The 23,372-nt window shown below is 36.1% G+C and overlaps 2 protein-coding genes across 2 annotated transcripts in view; both read left to right on the top strand.

The window, feature by feature from the left end:
* LOC136246481 (uncharacterized) overlaps window positions 1-23,372 on the top strand; it is a 126,444-nt gene that overhangs the window by 46,344 nt on the left and 56,728 nt on the right. The gene's annotated exons all lie outside the window — the stretch shown is intronic.
* Window positions 7,215-9,620, top strand: LOC136246480 (TNF receptor-associated factor 3-like). The gene is made up of 2 exons (XM_066037958.1): window positions 7,215-7,360; window positions 7,427-9,620. The coding sequence occupies exon 2, from the start codon at window positions 7,452-7,454 to the stop codon at window positions 9,489-9,491; it is 2,040 nt and encodes a 679-aa protein (XP_065894030.1). The 5' UTR covers window positions 7,215-7,360; window positions 7,427-7,451; the 3' UTR covers window positions 9,492-9,620.

Below are 23,372 nucleotides of genomic sequence, written 5' to 3'. Positions count from 1 at the left end.
ATTCTTAATTATCAGATTTGATTCTCCAGCATCTTTTCGGAATCTCAGATCGTGGCATAGTTGTTTGTTTGCCTCTCTCTCCTGGACCGTTAGTTCAGGTGAAATAAAAACACATTTCTAAGTGCAAAGCTACAATTTCACCTTAAAGAAGTAGTTGCATATTCCATACCCATAATTAAGCGACATGGCATTAAGCAGCACTAATCATCTGTAAGTACAGAGCCCAATTGAGCACAAAGACAGCCATGCTAGTACGGATGCGTATCTCTGGTGGAGTAATACACACCACCAGTGAGGTTTTGGCACCCTGGGTAGTAGGATTGTCTCCTTCCACGTACAGCCAACTAAGTATCTTACTAAAGTACATGTAGGATAGGGCTGCTGCAGATTAATCGCCCTGCAATACTGTCACACGGTACGAACAAACGTACCGCATCCACCTCGCGTTTCCTTAACTTAGGTAGACTCATTTAGAGCAACAGCATGACATCTCCAAGTCTTCTTGTAGAGGCCAACTGCATACTTCTTGAATGTAAACACATACCTAATGGAACACCACAATCGAACACTACATTAGTGGGCCGGCTGAACTATCATTAATAATGACGCGTGCGCAATTTATACATTTCTGGTGTATATAGAAATCCAGCAAATGATAGCTGTTTGGGGATGTTAGTGTATGATGGCGTACAAAGGGTAGCTAGCTGACTCTACCGCCAAACTTTTTCATTTTATTTTTTACCCTTTTAGAAAGACAAGGTACTCAGTAAGTAATCAAACTCGAGGGGTCCGAAACAAGCTGGAAATCTCGTAGGTAGATCTTGAAATCTTTACTAGAAATCTCTGAAATCGAAATCTGAAATCTTAAAATTTCTGGAAATTATCGGATACACGCTGATATTACACGTTAACGTAGTCTTGAAATCTTCACCAGAATCTTGAAATCTTGGATAAAATCTAAAGATTTCGAAATCTCGTAGGTAATTTTTGCTTCGTTTCGGACCCCTCGATCAAACTATGCCTTACTGAGGAATAATGGCAAATTGCAAGCTGGTGGAATGTGTAAACGTGTAGATCACGTGATGCGGTTTTATACGCATAGGGTGGGAATGAGTATATGCCCAGTGCTGCATTGTACTTATCATCTCTCGCATTAGCCGTGCGTAGTAGATAGAAAGTGTGATGGAATTGATAAGTCAGGCTACATCACGTGATCTCGTTATTAATTTTGTTGAAACTGGCAAGTAAATAAATCATTGTTTACATGATAAAAAGAAGAAATACATGATTACATTAGTAATTATTTTTAAATACATATATATATATTCAGCTTTTATGCTATTTCCAGACATGGCAGCCGTATTGTCCCTATCATGTTATCTGTCCAGAGATTATCTATGGAAAGGAACACCACTTTGATCAATTATGAACAAATGGCAAGCACGTACACACACGACACACACGGACGCACAAGTGTTCGTATTGTGTGTGTGAGTACTGGGTAATGGTGTTAAAATTCAATGAGTGGTGTAGTGTGGAATGTTAATTTAATTAAATGCACATAAACCAACTCCATAATCATACTAGATTTACAAGACAAAAAACTAAATCTGAGCATACTACTAATGAACAGATTGAACCAGACTTTAATTAAAATTCCAAAAATACACAGCTAATTGAATTAACACTGCATCAATTATCAATACCTTAACACATACAGTGTAGCTCAAATCGTATGTGCTTTGTGTTATAAAATTTGAGATCTACACCTGCACAAGGAGTCAAGACTGGTGTAATTGAAAATAAATTTATCACTAATCTAATTAACACCATCACTACATAAAAACAATACACAACACACACACACAATACACACAAGCCTGAAAGTACATGCACTACTAATTTAATTAACACCACCATTACACACGCATGCACAAGCACACACATAAGGAGTCAAGCCTGAAAGTACATGCTTCACTAATTTAATTAACAACACCACTACACATGCATGCACACACACATGCACACATACATACACACACACACACACCGGCGCACACACATATTTATCTACACTTATATAGCACAATGATGGTAAAAAGATATTATTATGTAGTCAATCACATGTCAACATTGTGGTAGGGAAGCAAAAACATGCATCCATGTTGTGGAATTAAATTAAAATACCTAAACTTAATAGTGGGACCAGATGATGAACAATGGATACAGTTTTTTTGGTGACCTTTTTATTAAGATACTTTAAGGACAAGTATGCATGTCTGTAATATACACTACATTGTTGCTTATGCTAAGTCCCACTATTAATTGATAAATATTTAATCAATTTACTAGTATACATCACATACTTATCAAACTACACTTTTTGACATTTGTGACTAGATTTGCAAAATTGGGTTCAACGGCACATTTTGTCCGGGTCATCCGGGTCAGACCCGCTTTAAAAATTATCCGGCTCTGACCCCGGTTGGATAACGTACAACAAATTGTTTAGTTGTATGGAACGGAAGAGTATAAACGTATCGTAGTCAAGTCCTGATGTAACTCAGCTTCTTTTGTGAGCCACGCCCACTTATTGGATGACTGTCTGCAACCATACGTGCAGCCACCCCCATTTATCGGTGATATTACAGTCTACAGGTATGCACGAAACCATGCTCATAGCTGCCTGCTGGCTTATGTGAAGCCACACCCACTAATCGATTTTGTCAACTTGTAAATAATAGTCAATAAATGAAAGAAAAAGAAAGCCTACACATCAAATTGTAGGCAGAAAGATTGAATCAAATTGTGGGTAATCGCCCACTGATCGATTGTTATTGTACAAGATAGGTCCAGATAAAAATATTAGAAATATATTTAAAAAAATAGACTCGTGATACGGAGTCTATAGTATCTATGATAGGCCAAGACCATTTCATTCATTTATTAACTTATTAAGTGTATGTTAACTTGATATGCACTACACTCATCATACTGTATTTGAGTCTTGTATAAGCCAAATAATATTGACATACTAGAATCTTATCTTGAAAACACCACACTAAATAGTGAAATATTTCCAAATTCTTACAATATATACAGAAAGGATAGAAATTGGCATGGTGGTGGTGTATTTATCTTGATCAGACACTTTTTCAACTTAAGAAATAACTTTAGAGTCACCATTGGAAATTGTTTGGGTCAAAGTGCATATTAAGTACTATGATGACCTTATAATTGGATCGTTTTACTGTCCACCAACAACATTTGATGATTTAGTGCAAAATTTAGTGGAATCAAGGAGAAACATCCTCACATCAAGATTATTATTGGAGGTGATTTCAATTGTCCTGGCATAGACTGGGAACATGGTTTCTTATCAACAGAGTCATACACATCTAGATTACTCCGAGAAAAACTTCAAAGATTTTCACAAGACTTTCATCTCAACCAGATTGTCAACTTTCCAACCCGTGGCATAAACATCTTAGATCTGTGTTTTACATCTCACCCTAATATCATCTCCACTTGTAACTCCATACCATACCTGGTTTTAGCGATGACGATGCCACACTGGCCAGCCTATCTGTCTCATTTCATCAACAAAAGCAAGAGCCACGCAGAGTACCTCTTTACAAAAAAGCATATTGGGACTTAATACAAAGTAGACTATCAGATCTGTCACATGAATATTTTAATTTAAACAGCACCTCAGCCAGAACTGTCGATGAAAACTGGTCCTTTTTTCAAGAAAACTTTCAGAACATTATAGATGATCATGTCCCTTTTAAAACACTACATAAAAATACTCGTCTCTCATGGATGACAGCAGAACTCACACACCTAATAAGAAGAAAGAAATGAGTATATAAGAGAGCTAAACTTTACAAGCGAGACTCAGATTGGTCAGAATACAAAGATTTACAATGAAAAGTATGTCAAATGTTAAAACACAAGCACAAGGCTTATATTACTAACACTATTTCATCCTCAAATGATAACAAACTGTTCTGGAGATATATTAAAGCTAAACAACAAGATACTACAGGAATTACTACTTTAAAAGGTCCTGATGGTGAAGCTATAACAGATTCAATAGATAAAACAAATATCTTAAATAAACATTTTAAATCTACATTTACTACAGAACAATTTGATAACTTTCCTTCTAAGTCCAATTCTCCATATCCATCTATACCACATTTGACATTTTGAGATTACCACACAAGGAGTTTACAATATACTAAATGAATGTAATTCAAACAAATCTCCAGGTTCTGACAAGTTACACCCTTATGCCCTAAAAGCCACAGCAGCAGAGATATCACCAATGCTTACCCACATCTTCCAACAGTCTCCCAGCTATGGTTGACTACCAACTCAATGGAAGCATGCATATGTCACACCAGTTTATAAAAAAGGAGACAAATCAGATCCCAAAAACTACCGTCCAATATCACTAACTTCAGTAATCTGCAAAACCATGGAGCACATCATTGTCAGCCAATTAATGAAACATCTAGAGTCAACCAACACCTTACCAGAAAATCAATTTGGCTTCAGAGAACATCACTCATGTGAATCGCAACTGCTTGTGACTGTCAATGATATAGCCAAAGCAATAAACAATAAACTACAGGTAGATTTGGCAGTACTAGACTTCTCAAAGGCCTTTGACAAGGTTGCACATGCTCAACTTCTAAACAAACTGGCATATTATGGAGTGAGAGGAAGTTTGCTGGAATGGTTTGAATCCTTTCTACATAACAAAACACAACAAGTAGTAATAGAAAGCCATTATTCCATATCTTGTGACATAACATCTGGTGTCCCCCAAGGCTCAGTCCTTGGACCTGCCCTGTTCCTAATATATATCAAAAAAATAACTACAAACATACATAGTGAGTTGCAACTGTTTGCTGATGACATTTTAATTTATAGACCTATACACTCACCAAGTGGTCAGAAGATTCTGCAGGATGAACTACTCTATAAAATGGGCAAATGAATGGCAGATGGACTTTAACGTATCTAAATGCAACATCTTACAAGTTACCACATACTACACCACCACAAAGCAAATCGATTACTTGGTTTCCTAAGGCGAAATTTACATTCCTGTCATAAACACTTCAAATAATATGCCTACAAACATTTCTGTTGCCATCTATCGAATATTGTGGTGCAATCTGGGACCCACACCACCAAAATGACATCTCTAAACTTGAAATGATCCAACATCGAGCTGCTTGTTTCATCTTAAATAAGCCCTGGAACAGACACCAACGTGACAATATCACAGACATGTTTAATGAACTAAACTGGCCATCTTTACAAGAACGTAGAAAGCAAGCACGTCTCATCCTATTGTACAAGATAGTTAATTATTACTGGTCCCAAATCGCTGTCTGCCATCATTAAATCAAACTGCCACCAGAGCCCATCACAATCAGAAATTTCATCATAAACAATCTTCAGTAAACACGTATCTCTATTCATTCCTACCCATAACTATTCCCCATTGGAACGATCTATGTATCCCAGATCTATCTACCATTGATTTTAAAACATTTAAATGATCAACTACTCCTACTTTATAATTGTAACTTAACACTTATTGTATTTATTGTAACTTAGCACTCACTGTAATTTAGTAATCATTGTAATCTAGCACTTATTGTAACTTATCACTTATTGTATAATTTAGCACTGATTGTAACCTAACCTATTGTAACTTAGCACTTATTGTAACTTAGTACTAATCATTATTGTAACTTACTAGGCACTTATGTTATTGTAACTGAGGCACTTATGTGTACGTACCATGTACATTAGCGTAAAAACCCTGTTGGGTGTTTGCTAATCAATAAATAAATAACAAAAATTAAATTAAATTAAAGGCTTATTTCTTTCATGAGCCACACCCACTTTATATCACGAACATGTCATACCTTTTAAAATCATGGTATGTTAGGTATGTGCAAAATGTATCAAGTTACTTTTTGCAAACTTATGCCCACGGATTACCATCGTTAAGTATAGGCGCCCTCATGTTTAACATGCTAGTCGGCACTCACAGCAGTTGGCGCACGCCTCATTTTAAATTAATCCAGGTCACCTCCGGGTTGTAGAAAACCACTAAACATTATCTCTGTCTCACATGACTATCAGCCCCACTCCTTACTCTGCAAACTTAAGCTAGGCTATTTAACGGTAGCTATCTCATTCCTTAGCTTTTCTTTCACAGATGCCTGCTCTGAAGTATGTCTGCAGGCTGTAGCTATCTTTGCCTTCAGCTCCAGTGCCTCCAGAACCATCTGCTCTATATCAGTGCATCCCTATGACAACGAGCAATATTAGCACACATTGTGTCATCAAATATCTCAATGCCAAACACATAACAATTATTCAAATACATGATTAGCACCATGTTTCCTTTGGTAAACATAAAGTTTCACCATACAGCAGCACTATAGTATTGGATTACAATAGAATGATGGTATATGTTATATAGCTTCAAACAGAACTGCTTCTAGAATAGCTACTACTGAAACTAGTACTGCATGTGCACACTAAAAGGATTAGAAATTGGTTAGCCATAGATTATATATTCCCTAGGTGGGGAATGTAATCTATGCCTGAACTATGTAACAACAAACAAAAATGGTTAATTCACAAAACGTGAAAAATTTTTATCTGAAATTGGCCCACAAAAAATGAGTGCTTTCCTGCCAATCTACCTGAGTAAATGATGCTAACTTAGCTGCGCTTTTTGTGGGGTCCGGCATGATTGACTGACATAACAAATGCATGAAGATAGCTCCTCATGTAGTCTCAGCAATACAACTATTAAAACCAACAATCACACTATCATACCACATAGAAATGATCATTGTCCACTATTTCATGTTCTCTCCACTCCCTGCAAGTTCAGTTATGGCGAATCTGTTCGTTCAGTCACCTCGTGTGTTGTGAGATGGCAAGAAATCTTCAGGTAGTAAGACTAAACTTACTGTACACCTCGCTACATCACTTGAGAAGAAGACCTCGGATGAATCCACTATCAGTAGTTGGGTCGAGTCGAGGGTTTTTCCCCGAGATTCACCGACCCTGTAAAATTATGTGACTTTCCGTAAAACAAACAAAAACGGTGAGTTCAAAAGACTAGAAAAATTTTCAGAAGTGGGCCCAAAAAAAAAAAAAAAATTCGTACGGCGAGATATTCTATAAAACCGGCTCAAAGCGCACGTGCTACAAGTTTAAATCACGGGACTGGACGTCCGAGTGCGAGGACGGCTGTTGCTGTCGCTGGTATATGCTTTTACCATCGATCCCGAAGTCAATAAGGAAATACCGAACGGTAGGACAAAGGACTACCTAGTACTGTATATCATGTTGTGCCATGTGTGTGATTTTTGCCTTTTAGTTCGTGAGCACTTGTTTGTGAGAGAATGGCTGGAATGGAATGCGGAGGAGGATATGAATATCAGTTTGTGAAGCCACCGCTAGATTGGTTGGTGTGCAATATCTGTCATTACCCCAGTAAAGAGCCTTACCTTACTGACTGTTGCGGTAATACATTTTGTAAATCTTGTCTTGAGTGCGCTAAGAAAGCTACTACCATTAATGATGCCTGTCCCATTTGTCGTAAGGAAGAATTCGGTACATTTGCTCACAAGCAAGCAGACCGAGCTATCAGGAGTCTCCACGTATTCTGCAATAACAAGGAAAAAGGTTGTGAGTGGCAGGGTGAAGTGAATGACATTCTCAATCACCTTGCAAAGAGTGCTGGTTGTCAATTTGAAGAGGTGGTATGCCCCAACGATTGTGAAAAATGTTTACAACGCCAATATCTGACCAGTCATGTTGAGGATGAGTGTGTACGACGTAAGGTTGATTGTCACTATTGCCAAATTACAGGAGAGCATCAGTTTATTGAAGGTGAACACAAAAAACTGTGTCCCAAGCTCCCCATAATCTGTCCTAACAAGTGTGAAGCCAATAACATACTTCGTGAGGACATTGATGAACACAGGAAGATGTGCACACTTGAAGAAGTTACCTGCCCTAATAATTGTGGAGAGACTATTCAGCGGCAGCATCTAGCCACTCATGTTTGCCAATGTTTTAAGAGCAATAGTCGATATGGTGACATTGCAACAGTACAGCAGTTTACCGAGTTGCAAACTCAATTATTGAAATCCAAAGAAGAGCTCAGTGAGAAAATCGAAGGTGATGTAATGGCTATCCGAAAGCAGCTGCAAGATTTAAGGCAGTTAACAATTTCCAGTGACGTATATCAGTTACCTGTTACTGCAAAGAAACAGAAGGGAATATTGAAGTGGTTGCTTTTTTGGTGTTTTATACCTGCACTGGTCATTTGTATCGGGTTATTCATTCAGTTTGGCAACAGAAAAGTGAGAGAATTGCATAATTATACCTTGGAACCTTTAGAAAAAAACTTCCTATCTACCCAGGAGGAACAAGTCACACCATCTGGAAACACCGAAGAAGCACTAGCTAAACTGGAGACCAAATCCCGAATGAAGATCACCACTGAACTGGAGATGAAACTGGAACAGCAAACACAACAAATCAGACAGATAATGCTCGACTCAAAGATATTCTGGAACACATACATGAAATGCAGGCGTCTTAATAGTAATAATGAATATAGTCATATCTCAACTGAACAGCGATTTACTAAGCTACAAGCCCATTTAATGATATTGAAGGAACAACTAACCAATAAAATTGAGGATGATGTTATCAATATCAAAGAACAGTTTCAAGTATTGAAACAGTCACAATATTCCAGTGAAGCTCACCAGTTACCTACTGATCAAAATGAACAGAATGGAATATTCAAACAACAACATCTTTGGTGGTGTTTCATACTCATATTGATTGTATATGTTGGTGTGCTCATTTCATTTCATAAGAGGATCACTGAACTGGAAAATAAACTGGATTGGCACAACATTATCAACACTACAGCATCAAAGTTACCATCAGGTGGCCAAGATGTTCCAGTTATTGTGAAGATGTCGGAGTATACCAAGAAGAAAAAAGAAAAGATTAGCTGGTACAGTGACACATTCTTCACTCATCACAAAGGATATAAAATGTGTTTAAATGTTTATGCTGCTGGCTTTAGTAGTGGTACTGATACTCACCTCTCAGTATGGCTGCACCTCATGAAAGGTCCATATGATGATGATTTGAAATGGCCACTGAAGGGTCATTGTGAGGTGAAGTTGTTGAACCAAAGCAGTGACAATGAACATCATTCAAGGAAGGGGAAGTATGAGTATAGTGGTCATCAGAGAGTCACCAATGGGTACATGGTCACTAGTGGGGAGAGAAATGGTTGGTCTGTGTGGTACAGTCATCAATTTATTTCTAACGAAGATCTCTACAAAATCACTCCCACCCATCGCTACCTTAAAGATGATAGTATCTTTATTCAAGTGGACTATATACTAGACTAAATTGTAATAGCAATTATTTTGGACAGAGTGATTTGTGCCTAATGTAAACCACATTTTCTATCCTTTAGCCCTAGCATGTACAGTAGCTACCACATGCAAGAGTGAAACATTAGAATGATTTGTACTGTGTGTATATCATTAGGAAAGGGAGAGTATCAAATGGTCAGTATAGCCTGTACAAATGCACTATATACCACAAGGGCCACTGTTGGTGAATAGGTGTTGAATATAGTGCAACCAGGCATGTACTTCCAAAAAGTTAAATTTCATGTTTCTGGTTATAACTTGAGACATACACCACACATCTTAATTCTGTTTTTGCACATGGTTATACTCATGTATCTGTACATATCTGTACACAGGTTACCATGGCAACAACCACAATTATCTAAAAAATGGTATATTTATGGATTTTGGTTTTTTCGTATCTAGTTTTATATACTTTTGAGTTTTTCAATAATTTTCTAGTAGATGAAAGGTCTCATCAAGCCCGACAATTCGTAGTACCAGATTTGTAAAAAAATGTTTTAAAAGTAAGTTATAGTGATTTTTGTGATTTTCATAGGGTTTCGAAAAATGTATCTAGTTTCACATACTTCAAATTTTTTACATATACTCATTATTTTCTGAAAGGAGATAGACATGCCTAAAATTTGTAGCTGGGGTTTTGTAAATTTCTTTTTAGTTTTTGTTTTATGACATCGTAAAGTCAGATTATGGATTTTTTCGTGAAATTTGTTGAAAACCACAATTTATAAAAGTACGTTCTGAGACACTGCAAATATGTATAACCACAAAAAAACAAAAAAATATGAAATACTAATGAGCAAAGCAACACATGAAAGGATAAAAACATTATAGAATGTATCTAGTGGCATATAGAAATAAATGCGTGGGCGAGGAAGTAAAATAAGTTTGGAGGTTTATGCCCGGTTGCACTATACAACTCTATCTGCTAGAAAAGAACTGTTGATACACTTGTATATAGTAGTGATGGGTGATATTGACATTTTGCTATACGATTATTGCCATGAACAAATATCACGATTATTGTCAATTCAATTCTTGTGATGAATAACACTAAACGCATCATGAATTGAATGGTTAAATTACATTGAAAATTTACAAATATTTCTCTGATTACCACGATTATTGCCGATAATTGCTGATTTCGATTATCACTAGTCAATGAAAAGTTCACGATGTCGATTATTGTTAATAAAATAATCACGATTATCATGATAAATTGAATAATTGCACATCCCTAGTATATAAATTAAAGTGATGCGTTTATACTCAACTAGTGGTAGTGAATTTGCTGAATCTTGCGATACTCTCCTCATAGATATTAGAACCTGCAGTTCATATCTATATGCTCACCCTTACTACCTAAATTTATGAACTCTTGATATTACCAAGAGCTCATATTATGTGACTGCACAGTAAATTCAAATGAATCAATTTTACCTCCATGAGTAAATCTAAACTACAGAAATTTTGGTGTACAAATGACCATCGAAGGTGGTTGTAACTGGAGTAGGCATTTAAACTAAATCAGTAAAAATAACTAGGCTAAGTCAATATAGCTAACTGTTCACTTAAGATGTTGAATCAATTTATCAAGTCTACTATGGTAAAGATTAGATGACCAGCTATATGGTTAAATTTACATTGGTACATAGGTCATTATAACATTTGTGTTTAATACTGTTACATCCCACAATCAAAAGTGAACATGGAGAACATAGGTTTTATATACAATTTGAAAACTCTAAGACCGGGTATGTTTAAAGTATTAAGTAACAATTATTGTGAATATGTGTCATTGACTATATCTTACAAAGTTAAATAAAAAAAGTGTATCCTTGGGTCATTATTACCACATATTGGCTGTTTGAATTGCAGGTAAAACAACCCTATATTTGGATCATTTGTACCCATTTAAATTCACGGTGTGAATTTGCAAAAAGGTACCTTTTTCATACACAAAATTTGACTTACCATGACATTGAAAAAATCAATTCTTATTAAAATATTGATTTATTTGTACATTTAAAATAATTGACCAAATAAAATCAATAATACTTAAATTAAGAGTAAATTTTTATGCTATTATGGACCACTTTTAGAGTTTAAGAAAAAGTGAACTGTAGTGATCCATGGGTCATAATAGAATTTGCCTATTGCTTTGGCAAAATTCTAATACAACACTCACCTTCCCCTTATGGCATGGATTGAACAAATGTGAACAGATATTAGACATTTGTGACCGGATTTGTGAAAACGGGTCTTCTATTAGCTTTTCCAATTACATGTACTTGGCAATCCTTAACTTGACTTGCGTGTATCATGATGGTACTAGCCTGAAATTTAGTCACCTTACACTCCTAACATAGCATTCCTGGATGTAAGTTTAGGATAATGGGTAAAACACATCATGAGTTATGACTTGTCAAACTTGGAAATTTTGAAACGCTATAAGAGCCTTTTTCATAGATCCAGTCACATTTGTGTTAAAAGTTATTTTTTAACAGGGGGGCTCCCTGGCCCCCCCCCCTTAGAATCGCCTATGGAGGTGAATTAGTTGGAGGAATATTGAACTGGCTAGCCTCAGTTCTTCATCCCTGAATTTGGATTATAGCCATAATATTAATTCATTATACACATTATATTTTTCACCTTTCTTGTCACTATTAAACTGACTAGTGTGGAGAAAAGAGATGACTTTCCAAAATTAGGTTGCATATGTATTAGTTATTGGGGGTTTAGAAAACCTGGAAGGACCAAGCAGATTTTTTTGATTTTTTTTTGGATGAGGTTGCAATACTTTGAAAAAAAGTTTGAAATGATTTCCTATGCGTTTTTAGAGCTATATTGAATTATGCGGTATTATATGCTGTCCGGGTTTTCTAAACCCCCTTAGTTATTCCATGGTACATTGCAAGGGATATTACTGATATAATTATTTGCATCTAAAAGCTCAAAGGCTACTGTGACAGGCTCGATACATATACTATGCCCATATTGAGACTTCTTTCATTCTTTAAACAAGTTCTTGCCCTGTTACCACCTCTTCTCATTATTGTTGATTCAGAAGTAATAAAAGCAAACCCAAAAGTGTCTACAAAGCACCAAAACTACTTCCTAAGGAGTTGATTATCTACCACAGTTTTCTACTGAATGACTAACTATCTGCTTTGCCTGCTTTCCTGCCTTCCTACCTTCCTGCTTGCCTGTGTTCATACATGCGTGCATGCGTGCATGCATGTGTGCCTCACGCATGCATGTGTGCCTGTGCCTGCCTGCCAATGATAACAAAAATTGAAAATGCCATACAATTACAACACTACCATAGATGAGTAAGAACTGACCTCGGGGATTGCAAATCTCACTTTTGATCGTCGAGAATCGGGCCTGCGTGAAATATTCCAGCATTACAAAAAGCATAATGGATTGGAGTGCTATGCCAGCATAATTCTAGCATATTAGGTGGATATTTCAAAAACCAATGGAGCTTAATTCCATGAAAATAGATTAATACTCCCTAATAGAGCAGTCAGTGGAAACTACAAACTGCAATAGAGTACTCAAATGCTGGATACTCTCTAATCGGACAGTCACTTTGTAGTGAAATACTCTACATATAACAGAGCATTCACTGATTACAATTTATTATTATTTTTTATTAAGGCTTTACAGCACAAGTGCTGAAGGTTTGTAGGACACCTGGTCCTACAGCATGTTTAAAATTGTTACATACAGTAAAGTGTGCTTGAAAAGGTGGAGAAAGGAGAAAATATCCATGACTGGACCTGGGCAGCCTCAAACCTGTGGCCATTCGATTTATGCTTGAATGCTTACAGGAGGCTGCCAGGCAGTCAGGATGTTTTCTCCTTTTCAATTTCAAGTATATATCCATAGGAAGTCTAGAGAGTGACTTATTATCTCAATGTTCCCCTTGTAGAACCAAATGGAATGTTTCAAGATAATTATTAAAAAATGCTGTCAATATAATAGGAACACTGAAGAACACAATAGGTGAAAAATGTGTGGAATTTCTGATGAAAAATTTTTGTACATATTTATTTGACTCAGGTCTATTGATAGCTCTCTCAAGCATATTTTAGGGTAATATGGGTGTAAGTCACCAAAGTCAACATGCATTTAACTACATGCATCCCATTCAGATTTGATTATGGGAGCCATTTAATGTTACAGGCATGTTTGACTGGATGAATGGAAAAGCACAGTAATATCACAGGAGATTCTGTTTTGTGTCTATCTGTTATTTAGAGTTTGTGGACATGATTTGTTTTCAACTAAACTAGAGGTGGACTTTACCAAAGACCTAAATGGGTACAGGACTGTCATTTTGCTAGGCACCGGCCGATTATGCCGGCATAATTTAAAGCATAATAGGTGACCAAAAGCATCAAGCATAATGCCAGCATAATGCCAGCATAATAGGGACGATATTTGAAAATTTAATTAAAATGCGCAATACGCGCCTGAAAGAAAGCAAATATTCACTGCCAATAGTAATATTAGTGCATTTCATATTTAAAAACACGTCATATAACTTATTACACCGTTTCTTTGTTGGTCATTCACACTTTGCAGGAATAAGATCGAGATACTCTAATAGAGCAGTCACTTACTCTAATACAGCATTCAGGAAAGGCTGATATACTGTAATAAAACAGTCAGTCCTAGAGCATAATCTTGATTTTGAAAGCGTAATTTTGAGCATAATAGGCTTAATTTTTGAGCAATGCTTCATAATAGGTAAAATTTTGGGCATAATAGGCCGGAGCCTACATTTTGCATTATTTGTGATGTGGGTGTAGTTGCACTCAAAGCCACACCTGGTCTTTATACTGATGTTGTACAATGAACACCTAATAAACCAACAACTTGTGACAACTTACCACCATTGTAACCACTCAGGCTGTGTCTTATTAGTCACCATTTTTTCACACATCTGTTACATTATGGCATGGGCTATCCTAGTCAATCTTTAATAGTATCTGACTTCGATTTCTATCCAGCTCTCCAACAGAAATGTGATCAGTCTCCTGCACTCATGTTAACAGTGCATGACAATTAAACAACATCCCCATAATAACTCCACCTACTGTACTATGCTCAAATAAAATATTTACAAATCAGTTGAGACTATGCCCTTGGATCTTAAACCTTGATTTTGCCTCCATTTTATAATCCATGAAGATCCTCATTATTAGGTCTCTAATCTACTATTCATACCATGGCCAATCAGGATTGATGATATATATGCAGCTTTTATTGGCCCTGCAGCCCTCAGGCTTGGGTATAAGGCAAATTAATTGTGGCCATAGTACAACTATTGTGTTCTAAATTATACGTAGATAATGGCATATTTGTGACCGAATTTGACAATACCAGGCTCATGCATCTATTTTCTGAACCATAACTCAGTACTGTACAATATACCATCAATTACAATCATAATGCTATAAAAGACAGGGGCGTAGCCAGGGGGGTTCAAAGGGTTCGGACGAACCCCCTTTTCAGAGTTAAGTTTTATTAATCGTGATACTGGTTAACTAGAACTGAATTAACTTACACAAATCCACTGAAATGGGTAGCTACAGGTCTTCAGGCAGAGGAATTCAAGTACCTCTACTCGCTATTGCGAATGAATTTATAAGAATACACATGTTTACACGTGTACACGGCCCCAGACCCCCGCTGTGGAGATTCTATACTTAGGGCAGAACCCCCCTTTTGGAAATCCTGCCTACGCCCCTGAAAGAATTGTTTGAAATACGTGGCTGTATTAGGCCAATAGCATACTGAGAAGTCAAGCAAGTAATAGTGTTTTGTCAAGTTTGATCACACAATTACACTATAATAAATAATTTTACAAGTAGTCATTAATCAGCGTAATACTATAGTTTTGTGAATTGCATGTTTTGTCTATAGGTTCTGCTGGACTTACTGTTGGAAGCATTACTGCTATTTCACCTTATTTGTATTGATACTTGACTAATCTTTCTACATTGTTTGTTGACTTTGTATGTAGTTGGTTAGTTTGAATTACTGCTGTTAGATAGGCATAGTTTTACACTGCTGCTGAGCATACTGCTGAACAATTCGCTAGGCATACTGCTTTCTTGAAATTAGTTGTGTATTGATTTTTTAAATTCATTTATTTTGATGATCAGCTAATTTTGTGCTTCTTTTGTTGATTGGACGAATAGTCAAACTTCTTGATCCCAGTCATAAATGCTTCAACAGAGAATATAGAAGTGACTATATATCTTTGCTGTAAGTGTTTTTTTTTTGTTTTTTTCTTTTTTAATTTATTTATTTATTTATTTATTTATTTATTATTTAAATCATATGTAGCTGTATTTAATGATATAATATGGGCTAATATTATTCCGTAAAAGTACTTTCATCACATAAGATGTCTCTAGAATGATTTTTAAAAGCAGCATTTTATGCAGTGCAGGTCACTTTTGAAGGGTTAGTACAGTGCATTTAGTTGATTGTAACTAGAAAATTTTAATGAGACTATAATATCAAACAGTACAGTAGTAGCTATACTAATTAAGAGGGATCCCTGAATGCCTTTAAGTTTGTTTGTCAATTATTTACAGTATAATAATTATACACAACATAATTTAAATATAGCACCAAGTATTGTGCTTTCAGAATGTAGTTAAATTACATAATAGCACACTAAAACAGTGGCTAAATGGTAGCAATTTACTTTATACGGTATATATAACACCAGGGGCGTCAGAGTAAAAGTGAAAGTGGTAAGGCTCAGTCTGGGGAATGTCTCCAGGCATTTTTGAGAAGTAAATTTGGGCTGTAGCTAGCACTGTGTGCAAGTGCTAGTTAGCTCAGCTACCTGAAAAGTGTTTAATGACATAACTGGACACTGCCAAAAAGCACCACCATAATACTGTTTAACTCTTAAAGCTTCTTATCGTTTGAGTTTAGATAAATGATTCCAAAATAACTTCAAAGAGATACACAGCACTGAAAGCTGAATATATGATAAATATTTTTAGAGGCGCCTAATGCGGTTAAAGTTGACTTAAAGTTGTTTTCGGTAAAAAAAAAACACGTTAGATATCAATTGTTGCCATTAAAATATTTGCTATCATTGCATGCTTACTACTTTTGGTTTTAACTTCATCAAGTTTGAAAGTTTTTTTTAAATTTCCAGCCAAAATGTGGTGAGGCTCTGGCCTCGCTGGTCGCACCTACTCTGACGCCCTTGTATTAATAACACAGTCAAGTTTATCAACACATGTATACATCCATACAAAATACAAAGCTATGTGTACAAAACATTAAGGATTAATTTGCAAAAGCAATGTGCAGTATGCAAAGAATTTAATTTAAATTGTACAAAATTTTGGTCTGATTTTAATTTCCACAAAGGGAGCTTAAGTCACTGGTAATTTAGCCATATTCCATACACATGATTGTATCGAGCAAAGTGAGAGCAATACCTATACTACCATCCTCCAGAGTTACCACCAACATGTCTGGTTATTGCTCAACTACAACTGACACATAAACCTCCATCCCTATCCCTGGTTGTAAATGTCATACCTGTCCATGAGTGTGTACTGAATAGATCATTTGTAACTCCATCATATCCTGATATGGTTAATGAATATTGTTCAGTTGCTGGTCCTACTCTAAAGTTACTGTATGATAGATAACCATTTGTTCCATTAGATACATAGCTCCCACTGTCCTTGCATTTGATTGGTAAGCAGTGGTGTATCTAGACTTGCTCTAGGAGAGGGGGTTTAAGACATGCCCCCCAGTGGCGATTCTAGACCTGGTCTACAGGGGGGGCCCAGTAGGGAACAACATAACTGTTGTTGTTTGGCTATAGTATAAAGTAATATTTTCAGGGGGTCTGGGGGTGCAACCCCCAGAAGCTGCAGGATTTTTGCAATTTAAAGGCTTGAAAACAGCCTAAAATTTGTTCTAAAAACATGAAAAATGCTAAAAATAACAATGCCAATCTATACAGCAACTTTTCCCCAAGATTTCCTGCCCCCCCCCCCCTTAGAATCGCCTATGATGCCCCCTCCATAATTTTTTTTGTTCAACAGCTGCAAAATGGCACCTGAGGCCATTTCAGCTACAAAAAGCATGCTTTTAGAGTTTCATGAAGTATTTAACCTGTATAGTATAGCGTAGTGTAGTGTAGTGTAGTGTAGTGTAGAGTAGTGTAGTATAGCATAGTGTAGTATAGCATAGTAATTGTATCCGGAATCTGCTCAGAGGCAGGCCAGACACAGCCAAGTTAAGTGACTGTGCCCCCCACAGGAGAGCTGCCTCCTCTGCTTTTCAACAGAGTGGTTTGGAGATTCAAACTACTCACTGTATTAAGTCTGTATATACAGCACAGAGAACAGCATGAAAGTCTGTTCAGATTGTACAAGTAGCTAACACTAACAACATCTAAGCCTCCAGAGCCCTCTTGGTTTACAAGGATCTATAGAATAATTATGATGATAAAAGCCACAAGAACACCAGGAAGACACCTCCTTATTACTTAATCAATTATCACCATCAACAGGTGATTTAATCATATGCTCAATTGGTGGTTGTTAATTAGAATCATCATAAATACTGGCATCATGACAGCTCAATACTAATAATTTGATGAGTAATTAAAGTTTCACTGGTTAGATAATGCAATCACCCTTGAAATGCTGGTGATTGTGGGTTTCATAGTGTCTTCAGTTTGTTAGGACACTAGCCAATTTTAGCAGGGCCTATTCCCTAGCTACAAAGCTCAGCTGTAGATATGTCATAGTTGGTAAGACAATGGATGGCACATAGGCCATACCAAGAGTTCATATATAATAATATAAAGGCAGGGCCCTCCTTTTATATTATTATTATGAACTCTTGGCATTATCAAAATTCTCCAGTCAGGCCACCAAATCCATCTTCATAATCTACCCAGAGTCTGTTAATGTCAGCACTTCTATCAGGTTTTCTTGTCTATGCATCATCTTGTATAATAGTTGCATTGTATAGTAACAAAGTGACTGTACAGACTCATCAAAGCACAGTTCGGTCTCTAGATACATGAATATGTTTATGACTTCCCGCTACCAGATGGAGAATGTAAACACCACATGTATTGTATTGTATTGTATTAATGCTTTACAGTGACCAGCACTGAAGGTCATCATTACCATATAACTATAATGATAACTGATGGGTCATGTTACTATTATTAGATTTGTTATGATTAGTCAGTGATGATGACAGTACATCATTGCTTAGTCATGTGTTACACATGTGGTAACCTGACTAGTGAATCAGCAATGTGTGGTATATGTGTTGTAACATGTGGGGTAGAGTAAACATGTCAGCAGTAGTTTGTGTATGGTGAGTACTGATGAGTCATTGTAAGTAAGTTCTGTACAATTCGGTTACACAGTTGATGAAGCTGTATACAACAGTACAAAAAGTGGTTGATAATATATCTATCAACAGCCATTGGTCAATTTTGGCTCTTAAGTTTATTACATATTAATTACTGTAACAGTAACTGCTTTTATAATTATTGACACCAACTCAGTCTACTATGTTTCCACATACTCCATTATCCTACAACTCATAGCAATGTACTGTACACAATCTTCAATTGTCACATACTGCACTGTAAGTGAAAACAAATTCTGTAGGCTTTCAAATATGTGTCTGATAATAAGGCTAATTAACACATAGTGCTAAACAGATTTTGTATCTTCCTGTATTGTATGTAGCTAAACTGTGCCAGTGTAATAGACTCATCCCTATAATTTCAATGACCAATGCATTCTGTAACTTTGTATAGACTATTGTCATATGGTAGACTCCTGTAAGCGTTCGAGCGTAAATCGGAGGGCTGCAGGTTCGAGGCTACCTAGGTCCAGTCATGGATTTTTTCTCCTTTCTCCAACTTTTCAAACACACCTTAAGTAGTTAAAGTCTAAGTAGCTAAGGTCTTTGAGCAGTCTGTAGGACCAGGTGTCCTACAGACCTTCAGCACTTGTGCTGTAAAGCATTAATAAATAAATAAATAATAAATAAATATACTAATTTAAGATATAAAGTGTTATAATAAAATTCGAACAATATTTGTGACTGGGCCTGTAAAAATAGGGCATGTGGACACTTGACTTTTGCCTACTTTTTCAAACTTCCATCACTTGTAACATTTTATACTACATTATGCTATGGCAATGCAATTTTCAGCACTTAGTAGGCATTTAATTGGCTTTACGATACAAGCTACAGAATGCAAATATTCCATTCCAGTACTGAGATGTAACCTGTAGCATGACAGGGTGTAGTTTGTGCCCACATGCCCTGTTTTCGCAGGCCCGGTCACATTTGTGACAGTGTATCTGTTAAGTGTCAATAGTGAAACCATTCAAACGCATTGTAAACAAGAATGTTATGTTATTCATAGCCATAGGTCTGGATGAATTCCAAATATAATCAACCTTGCTCCTATATAAAGACTTGGTTTGTAACATTCAGGAAGCTTCAAAGTCTTGACCATAGCAAAGAGTATAGATAAGGGCACCATGGATGCTATCATGATGATTACAACATTTATGCTGCTTGTGATAATGGTCGCTCATGGTTGTCCAATTGTTACATCTCTTGATGGAAGTTGCTGTAAAGTTGGAAAGGACTTCAAATTTACTACATCACCAACCCAATCTCATGTATACAACATTACAAATTTCTGTGGTAACTGTGCTCACGTTGCTGAAGGATACTGTGATGCCTACACTGCTGGAGGAGGATGGCTGGTCATTCAGAGGAGGCAAGATGGAAGTGAGAACTTTAGGAGGAAATGGGAAGACTATGAAAATGGATTTGGTAGCCTGACTGGAGAATTTTGGTATGGATTGAGTGCAATCCACTGCCTTACCAAACAAGGACAGTGGGAACTACATATTGATTTACGTTTACCAATGGAACAAAAGGTTATCTGTCATATAGTAACTTTAGTGTAGGACCAGCCACTAAACAGTATCCATTAACCATATCAGGATTTGATGGAGTTACTGATGATCCATTTGAAAAAGATTCCCTGAATGGTGCAACGTTTTCAACCTATGACAGAGATAATGATTCATGGGATAAAAACTGTGCTGTTCGTCATTATTATGGAGGATGGTGGTTTAGAGCTTGTTCTGCAATTCGTTTAAACAGTCAGTACAAAAGTATACATGCAATAATCCTCAATGGTGTATATCATTCTCTGCCATTTGTGCAAATGAAGATTAAGCCAAAGAGTTGCATCATTTAATTCCATCAATGATGAGATGTGTGAATTTCATTGACTGTTTATCGTGTAGCAATAATAAAATTCTTGTACAAATGACTTTAACAATTAGGCTAAGATTATATGCATAATGTCATACTTTATCAATGTATGCTACACATACGTATATTGTTTTGTTGTTCTAGACACATTATAGTTATATTCATACATATAATTCTACTATGATCGGTTGTTTACAATTCCTTGTGCATATAATCATTATTCTTTATGGCTCGAAGAGCGTGTTGCTGGGGATCAAGTCTCCACTGTGTCTGGAATAAATTTTCCGCATTCTTCATATTTTAGTTACACTCTTTTCAAAGGCTTTAAGCTTGCTCAATGCCTACGGGAATAGCACACACAGAGAATAGTAAATAACTATAATATGATAAAACTGCATAATAATGAATGCTAATAGTGAAGATTAAGCCTTTAATGCTTCATGCTAGCTGCACAAATGCATCCATTTAAGTGCTACCAATAAAATAATAATGCATTTACATACAGCCATTATTGAAATTCTTATTAATTGTGGGGTAACATACTATCTGAGTTTAACATGTGAGGTAAGTAAACATGTCAGCAGTGATATGTAAAGAGTCAAATTCTGTGTAGAAGGAGTAGTTCTCATATTCGAGTCCACCATTTTTCTTTCTATTATCCATTTACTAGTACATCACATGCTTATCAAACTATTACATTTTATGACATTTCTGCATGGCATTTATTAGCCACTTGCATGTTGTATACTACCCAATAACCCATCTTCTTCTTGTTCATATCATATGTGTAGCTAGTTAATATTCACATCGAAAAATAAAACTTATATCAGTTCCAGATTACATAGCTACTGAAACAATCGCAATTAATTGTTTCATTCATTGCTATAATATTATGCAAGTTAGCAAATAAATTGGAAATACTTACAGTATACGTAGCTACATGATGTATTACAATAGTTTATGACACACAGGAGGAACTAGTGGAGGAGATAATATTACTTGTTAAACTGTATTAATGAAAAAATCTCCTGTTATAAGTTACACAAGTGTGTATAACATTAAGGTGTTTATCAAGCTGTTAATCTGCATCAAATGATTCTAAAGTAGCTACTGATTCTATGACACTGTAGCTGCAGTGGTAGTACCTGTTGCACAATTATAATAAAATAATTACATAGTATACATAATGATGTGCATCTAGCAAATTGTTATAGCACGTGCATGTGCATATAATAAGATTGTGTTAATGACAAAACAATTATACAGTAGCTATGATATGTGATCTTACTTGTGATAGTATAACCTACTAGTGAATGAAATGATGGTACACTGTAGAATTAGAATGATGTGTTTGTGAGTGAGTTGTCATAAATTTTAGTCTACATTTGCCATTTAGTTACTAGAGTTATGAATATAATTATGTTTACCACATGGGGAATGTGAACAGTACATGTCATCATTACCATACATGATAACTGATGGGTCATGTTACTATTTTTAGATTATAGATTCATAATGATAGCATATTGTTACTTAGCCATGTGTTATACATGTTGGTGACCAGACAAGTGAAATCAGCAATGTGTGGACTATGTTGTTATGTGTGGCATAAAGTAACCTTGACCATGTTAGCAGTGACTTGTGATGAGTTGTGGACTTTTACACTAGATTATTGCATGCTGTGTTAGTACTATATGACACCAAGTATCGTGGAGGAAATATTTCACTGTAGTTAGGATGGTAAAGAAGCCCGAGATATTTTAAACTTGGAGAGGGATTTATATACATCTAAAACACTTTTACTCCACCTACACAGTAATCAATAGCTTTTCTCTGATACAAGTCTTAAGACAGACTCATCTTAGTCCTGCAATTATTAATGTTGCATAATATGATTATTTTGTACCAAAACTAATCTTAAACCTCTTCCAAAATGCTGGACATTTAAGTTCATATTTTCTTTTCTTTTCTGTATACTGTCTATTGTAATGACATGTAACTGCATTGAGCTTATATTAAGTTTTGTCCATGTTATAAGCTGATAAGTTGCATAAATCTGAAATAATTAGACAGGCTATAAGACTGGTTATTGCAGAGACTGGAAGCAGTAATAAAGAAAGAAGCCATGCCATAAAGAAGATTGTGAATATAATTATAAACATACTGTGGTGGTATAAAAGCAGATATCAGGTGTATGAAACATCGCTGCAAAGCTTTATGATCACAGGGTGAAGTGGCTAGTGTACGGTGGCTTCTAAAAGTATGATTGTTATATCACTTCTCTTGGAGTCATGGTAGTTGATGGCTGTCCTGTTGCTCCATTTATTAATGAAAGTTGTTGTGAAGTCAACGGAAATGAGTTCAAGTTTTCTACCTTCCTCAAGTCACATGTCTACAAAATTGGTAACTTTTGTGGAGATTGTGAACTGGTAGCTGAAGGATACTGTGATGCTGTCAGTAGGATGGCTGCTTAATCACAGGAGAGTAGATGGAAATGTTGACTTTTACAGAGACTGGATA

This window comes from Dysidea avara, chromosome 2 (genome assembly GCF_963678975.1).
Source record: "Dysidea avara chromosome 2, odDysAvar1.4, whole genome shotgun sequence".
Classification (NCBI taxonomy): domain Eukaryota; kingdom Metazoa; phylum Porifera; class Demospongiae; order Dictyoceratida; family Dysideidae; genus Dysidea; species Dysidea avara.
This window is presented reverse-complemented; position numbering and strand designations above follow the sequence as displayed.